The sequence below is a fragment of the Triticum aestivum genome, chromosome 7A (assembly GCF_018294505.1).
Source record: "Triticum aestivum cultivar Chinese Spring chromosome 7A, IWGSC CS RefSeq v2.1, whole genome shotgun sequence".
Classification (NCBI taxonomy): domain Eukaryota; kingdom Viridiplantae; phylum Streptophyta; class Magnoliopsida; order Poales; family Poaceae; genus Triticum; species Triticum aestivum.
The window spans coordinates 462,053,803-462,061,088 of record NC_057812.1 but is presented as its reverse complement, the minus strand read 5'-3'; the positions used below and the strand labels follow the sequence as shown (position 1 = coordinate 462,061,088).

The 7,286-nt window shown below is 50.7% G+C and overlaps 1 protein-coding gene across 1 annotated transcript; it reads right to left on the bottom strand.

Moving 5' to 3' along the window:
- Positions 1–4,375: 4,375 nt before the first annotated feature.
- LOC123147570 (L-gulonolactone oxidase 2) lies at positions 4,376–6,954 on the bottom strand. Its single transcript, XM_044566838.1, has 2 exons — positions 6,104–6,954; positions 4,376–5,725 (listed from the first exon to the last, which is right to left on the bottom strand). The coding sequence occupies exons 1-2, from the start codon at positions 6,770–6,772 to the stop codon at positions 4,619–4,621; spliced, it is 1,776 nt and encodes a 591-aa protein (XP_044422773.1). The 5' UTR covers positions 6,773–6,954; the 3' UTR covers positions 4,376–4,618.
- Positions 6,955–7,286: the final 332 nt, after the last annotated feature.

Sequence of the window (7,286 nt, the reverse complement as noted above, 5' to 3'; positions counted from 1 at the left end):
CATCCGATGCCCAAGACCCATTTTGCACAGCCTGGGCGACTGATCTCGTCAATCTGGTCCGCCTTGGGATCATACCATATATAGTTGGAGCAATCTCTTGTATCCGCATACCATCTAGCCAACGATCCTCCCAAAAAAGTGTATGGAGACCACAGTTTGCTTCACTCCTCATAGCCGCCTGGACAAGTAACTTAGCTTCTTTGGGGATCTTGATCTTGAACTCGCTCCAAGGTCTACTCGTGTCCACTCTTGTGAGCCATGCCCACCTGGCTTGCATGGCCACATTCAGCCATCTAAGGTTAGGTATCCCTAAGCCACCAGCCCACTTCGGCGCACACACCGAATCCCAAGCAACCGCACAGTTCCCTCCGTTAGCTTCCGCTCTTCTGCACCATAGGAAGCCTCTACACACTTTGTTCATTGCCGCAATCGTCTTCTTTGGTAAGTCGAGCGCCATCATGGCGTGGATGGGCATGTCACAGAGCACAGACTTCACCAATGTAAGCCGCCCACTCTTCGGCATTAGAGCCGCTTTCCACTTAGGCAGACAATTTGCCATCTGATCAACTAGAAACTGCATTTGTGCCGCGGACTGCTTCCTCAAGGTTAGCGGCAGCCCAAGGTACTTAATTGGAAAAGCCCCTCTCGGGCATCCCAGCCGATGACACACCGTACCTGCCTCCTGATCATTGCATCTTATCGGTAGGGCCACCGATTTGCCCATGTTTATCCTCAAGCCCGAAGCCTCTCCAAACATTTCCAGAATGTTCTTGCATATGTCTAGCTCCGTGGACTTGGGCTTGATGAACACCACCACATCATCAGCAAATATAGACAAGCGCTGCCTCATACCTGTATGTGCCAAGGGCTCCAACACACCACTAGTCGTGGCCCTCTGAATAACCTCTGCAATGGTTCCATAGTAAGAATGAATAGCATCGGCGATATCGGATCCCCTTGTCGCAGTCCCTTGCAGTTATAGATGGTGTCGCCGGGGTCTCCATTTACCATGACTTTGGTGGTGGATGTTGAAAGGATTCCACAGATCCAGGATCTCCACCGAGGGCCAAACCCCATTTGTTGCATCACCTCAAGCAAGAACGGCCACTGCACCGAATCGAAGGCCTTCGAAATATCTAACTTTAGAAGCACCGAGGGCATCCTCAGGGCATTCAGCCTTCGGGCCATACTTTGAACCAACATGAAGTTGTCATGCAGCGATCGACCTTTCACAAAAGCGCTCTGGTGGTTTCCAACCAACTGCGGAAGGTGCACCACCAAGCGACAAGCAAGCACCTTCTCAAAAATTTTGATAGCCCCATGCACGAGGTTGATCGGCCTGAAGTCACCCACGTCCAAAGCACCATCCATCTTAGGCAATAATGTCACCAAAGATTTGTTGATAGCCGCCAATCCCCTCATGTCTCCATTGTAGAAGCAATCCATGGCCTTCATGAAATCTACCTTAATAATGTTCCAACACTTTACATAGAACCGGCCTGTGAACCCATCCGGCCCTGGCGCCCTATCCGGGGGCATATCCTTAATCACGTTTTCCACTTCCTCCATAGTGAAAGCCACCTCCAACTGTGATAGGTCTAGATGCGGCAGGTCTAGCCCCTGTAGGTTTAGTGTGTAACTCCGCGGCTCCACGGTGCCGAAAGCCCTGCCGTAGTACGCATCCACCGCGGACGCCACCTCTTCCTGCCCTGAGTGAATAGCCCCATTGTATTTCACCGATTTGAGTACATTCTTCCGCTGCCTGTGACTAGCTTGTTGATGGAAAAGCCTCGTGCTCCCATCCCCTTCTCGGAGCTGCAGTAGCCTGGAGCGTTGTCTTGCGATAGTTCTCTCAAGTGAGCATAGCCCTAACAGCTTCCTCTTTAAGCGTCGCCTCAAATCCCTCTCTGCGTCTGCTAGCTGTCTTGATTCCATGGCAACGTCTAGCTGCTTTATCACCTCCAATGCAATGGATATCTGTAACTTTACATTACCAATCCAACGGTTGCTCCACTTCTGAAGACTAACCGCCGTGGCCCTCAGCTTGTTCTGGAGCGTAAGATAGTTGTTCGAGGCCACAGGGGTGGAGTCCCAAGCCGCCTGTACTGTTTCCATGAATCCCTCCGCCTTGACCCAGAACGCCTCAAACTTGAACCTTTTCCTCGTCATAATCTCCAAGTTCATATCGAGAAGCAGTGGGCAGTGATCCGATACTGCCGTACCCAGCGCAGAAAGGAAACATGATGGGAATGCTTCATCCCATTCATTGGAGACAAAGGCATGATCGATTTTCTCTAGTGTTGCGTTCTGCCTCTCGTTGGACCAAGTGTATCGTCGCCCATTCAGGTATAACTCCTTCAGTTCTAGCATGTTCAGCTTAGATCTGAACCGCCTTAACATCCTCCGATTAATCAAATCATTGTTCTTGTCCTCCTGCCCAGCTATGAGATTAAAGTCTCCAGCAACTAGCCAAGGCCCCGCGTGCAGGTCCCGTATATCCACCAGGTCTTGTAGGAACTCAAGTTTGTCGGCCTCCTCCTGGGGGTCGTAGACACATGTCAACCACCAGGCTTGTTCATCCTCCGGACACTTGACCAGTGCCGTCAACGTATGATTTGTGTAGTGTGGGTTGGACAAGTGAGTAATAGATTCATCCCACGCCACCAAGATCCCACCACGTGTTCCCAACGCCGGTAAGTAGAAGAACTTCTCATATTTATTACCAAGGCATTGGCGCACAATGCTTGCAGATACATCATGCAATTTCGTCTCTTGTAGACATACAATGGCCGGATTGGCGGATGTCACCACCTGAAATAGAGCGTTCCTCCTCGCCGGAGCATTAAGCCCACGGACATTCCACACCAACATCTTAAGGGGTTGTGCATTCATTTGCGATGCCCACAACGACCCCGCGTAGCAGAACGGGTCACTAGGCCACAGCCGGCCCGTCGATCCACGGCCCGTCACTAGGCCACATATTATATAGTATTTGTTTGTATATAATTACACTCAGCCAAAAACAAAAGAATAATCAATAAAGAACAGAAAAAGAGTAAAATAAAAACACATAGAAATAGAAAACAAAATACCCACAAAAGAAAGAATTAAATTTCCTAAGGAAGAATGGATTAGTGGCATTGGTATTACAATTTAAGAACAAAGAAAAGGGGGGGGGGGATCTAAAATAAACACTTACAAAATTTGCACGAAATATACATAAAAATTGCGCTTTTTAAAAATATGCAAGAATAAGCATATAAAAGGGGAAGTTTTCCAAAAAAGCAAATGAATAGTGGAATTGGTATTAACATTAATCAGAATGAAAATGAAGTAAACACTAAAACAATATCAAAATAATGATTTTTCCTGGAAAAGAACAAATTAGTGGCGTTGGTATTTCTTTTAGAGGAGAGATTTGAAAAAAAAGCTTACGCATAACTTTGCGCTGAAATTGCACTTTATCATAAAAATAATCATATAATCATGAAATTTTAACACATATTATATAGTATTTGTACGTATATAATTACACTCAGCCAAAACCCACAAAAACAAAAAACAACCAATAAAGAAAAGAAAAAAGAAAAAGAAAAAATGCAACCAAGAAGAGCTAAAAAGAGCCCAAGAAGCAATTCAACTGACCCAAAATAGAGGTCAATCAATTCCACACAATCCAACTCATCACCAAAATTACACTTTAATTCAAACTTGGATTATTTTTCTACCTCTAAAAATGCCCAAAGAAATTTAGTCAAATTCTGCAAAAATCCTGGACTCCATGGATATGTTCATATCTCTCACAACCCTCTCCAATTCTTCTGTGATTTTGCTCTTCTATTTCTGTTTGAAGAAATAAAAAAAGAGCAGCAGCGCAGCCTAGAGACCAGTAGCTTCAGCAGCCCAACAGCCGAGCCGCAGCCCAATTCCATCCCCTGCTTGATCGAATCGAGGGCGTTACAAGGAAAAAAAACAGCAGACATCTCAAAGCAGAATCAAATGGTCACAAAATCAACTGACCCAAAGTGAAATTTTCAGCCGACTGACGTATAGCTAAAGTGATTCCGTTCACTTTTGAACAAAACCTGTGCGCATGAACTGTTTTCAAATGCTAATGACTGACTGGTACACCAAACATATCACTTTTTCTCTCTCCAAGATCAATCTCATTACTGAATCGTTCAAGTTACCCTTTTTTCACCTTTAAAAATGAACACTGGCAGAGCACGGCACGTTGCTCTGAAGTCACCAACCGCCATTATATTAGAATCGTAAAGCTTTTTGACCAAACAATCATGCGTCATCTGCCCTAAAGTCTAACCTGTAGCAAATCATGCGTCACCTGCCCTAAAGTCTAACCTGTAGCAAGGGAACCTCCAATCAGAACATGGCGTTCAGTTTCAATTTCAATTGCTTCCAATCAGAACAATAGGCAAACCATAATATTACTACATCAAGTAGCTCGGATCAAACTAGTAACTTACTACAAGTACAGACGGTACAATCTCTGGAAGAAGCGAACACGCCACATACAAGCAACATTAAAGTCAGCATCGCAATCTAAACTTAGATGCGCAGCCGCTTGACCCGGCGCATGCATGCATGCATGCGCCTCGAATCACTGTTCGTCTAGAAGGTCGTCGCTTTCGTCGCCGAAAGCGGCCCGGGTCGAGCAGACCCTCGCCTCCGAGAACATCGTTCCCGGCCGGCAGAAGTAGCCCTTCTCTGGCGCGCAGTGCGAGTCCTTGGAGCAGACGCAGAGCCCTTCAATGGCGCAGCCTTTCTCGACGATGTTGGGGCTCCCTTTGATGCCGAGCACCTGGTCGCTCCACTCGCTGGAGAAGATCCCGTCGGGGTCGTACCTGGCCTTCACCTTGAGGAACTCAGCGGCCTTGGGGTACTTGGCGATGACGCCGTCGAAGACAAAGTTGCGGTTCTTGCCCCAGTGTGGGACGGCGCCGTACTTGCGCAGCGCCAGCTGCTCGATCTCGTCGACCACGTCGGAGTTTGCGCGCGGCTCGCCTTCAGTGTAGCTCCGGTAGTAGGTGACGTCGAAGTCGATCGAGTCCTCAGATTTCCCGAGGTAAGCGGAAGAGGCCCTGACGTAGCGGAGGAGCACGCCGAGCTTGGCGTCGAGGCCGCAGAAGGCGCGTGGCTTGAGGTCGCGGAGCTTCTGCATGTCGGCAATGAACGCCGGCGCCTTCGAGAGCGCCACGCTGAAGCCGGAGTTGTAGAAGAAGGGGCTCCGGATGCGTGGGTCCCACGTGCAGGAGGAGAGGAGGCCGTCCTCCGGGCTGCTGATGCACGTGCCGGACGCCTGGATGCGGTTCTGGAACCCCACCACCGGCCACCCTGTGAAGAATGAGCCGTCGTTGGTGAAGCCGTAGGCCTGCAGCTCGAACAGCACGGACGGCGCCCGCGCCGCCAGGCACCTGGCGATGTCGCCGCCGTCCTCCTCCAGGTGCTCCTCCGTGGCTCTGGCGGTGATGAGCGCGAGCGTAGGATTGGATCGAAAGCCGAGATAGTCGTTGAGGCCGTTGCCCTTGGTTGAGACGGGTACGCGATCGTCCTTGCGGTAGATCACCTTGCCTTGCCGCGGCAGCCACGCCATGTCGCCGAACTCGTGCAGTCCTCCCCACATGGCCGCCTGCGATGCAAAGTCCGTGTCGTCGCGCTTCTCAAACGTCACCGACCGCTTGAACATCGGCTGCAAGGCTAGCGTAACCTGCACATGCAAGCACACCCATAAATTAGCCCTTTTTTCATCGGTAAAAAAATGGAAGATCAAGCCTCCCGAACCCATAAACTAGCTACCATACCTTGCTCGTGCTGGTTCATTAGTCGTACTTAGTTTTCATTCCATGGACATGGATAGTTGTTAGCCTACTAATCCAAATTTATCTTTTACTCCAAAGCAATTAGAAGAGTAGTTAAGATCCATGCATGCATGGATGCACCAGCAAGTAGCCAAGTACATACTCGGGTACATACTCGGCAGTTGATATTTTCCACGACATATATGCACGAAAAGAATCCGAAACAAGCATGCACGAAAGAATTTTCTTCTTGCGTTTGTACGAAGCCGCGTAGGCGTAGGTAGTACCTGGGAGACGACGCCGAGGACGCCGAGGGAAACCTTGACCGCGTCGAGGTCGGGGTCCCCGACGCTGAGCTCCCTGACCACGGCAAAGCCCTGGCTGGCCGGTGCGGGCGTGACGATCCTCATCCCTACCACGTACTCGTGCACGGCGCTGCCCTTGCCCCACAGCGAGCTGCCGTGGGCACCCGTGGCGAGGAGGCCCCCGATGGTGAGTCCGTACCAGTAGGGCGAGTGCGGCAGCGCGAGCCCCGCCGCGGCGGCCGCCTGGATCAGGTCCTTGAGCACCATGCCGCTCTCCACCGTCATGAGCCCCTTGGCAGCGTCGACGCTCACCGTCTTGTTGAGCCGCTCCGTGCTGATGATCGTGCCGTCGCGGCCGCCGGGGCAGGCCAGCTTGGTGAAGCTGTGGGAGTGCCTGGTGGCCACCTTAACCTTGCGCTTGGACGCGGCGGCGGCAGCCACGGCGGCCACGAGCTCCTTCTCGGTGCGCGGGAACGTGGCGTTGGCCGCGCGGCAGATGGTGCGGTCCGGGAAGGAGCCGTACACGTTGGTGACGGTGCAGTCGGACGTGCCGCGGGCGCACTCCACCGGCTCCGGCGGCGGGCTGGATCCGGCGAGGCCGAGGAAGAGCCCCAGGAGGAGAAATGCAGGCGCCCTGCTACGTCCCGCCATTGCTCTTGACACTTCGCTAGTCGACCTTGTAACACGCACCGCTAATGTGTAGGGTATGTGTTATATGGAATGCGAGCGAATGACTACCGCTGTTAGCCAGGGCAGGCATTAAATAACTGAGCAAGAGCTTGCCAGCTCAAGGTCATGGCCGGCTTGGTGTGCAATTTCCTCGCTTGTTTAACTATGCCCAAGTCCTTGTCGTGCCATCGACGAACGTCCTAGCCAATGCAGCGTCGAATGGACCGTTCGCGCGCGTAAGATGGAGCCCCACGTTTTCTTTGCACGATTTGTTCTTCTCAAGTGAGTGTTGATCCAGAGTTGGTGCATGTATTCATTATTCGCCGGCTGTGTTTCTAAAATTAATTATGTCCACGCGCGGTTGGTGAGGCCACACATAACCATATCCATATAGGGTCACTATAATTGAACGTTCTAATAGGGGCTTTTGGCGAAAGATCACATAGGTTTGTTTGTACGCATATACCCGTTTATATTCTTTCCTGGAGTAAAACGA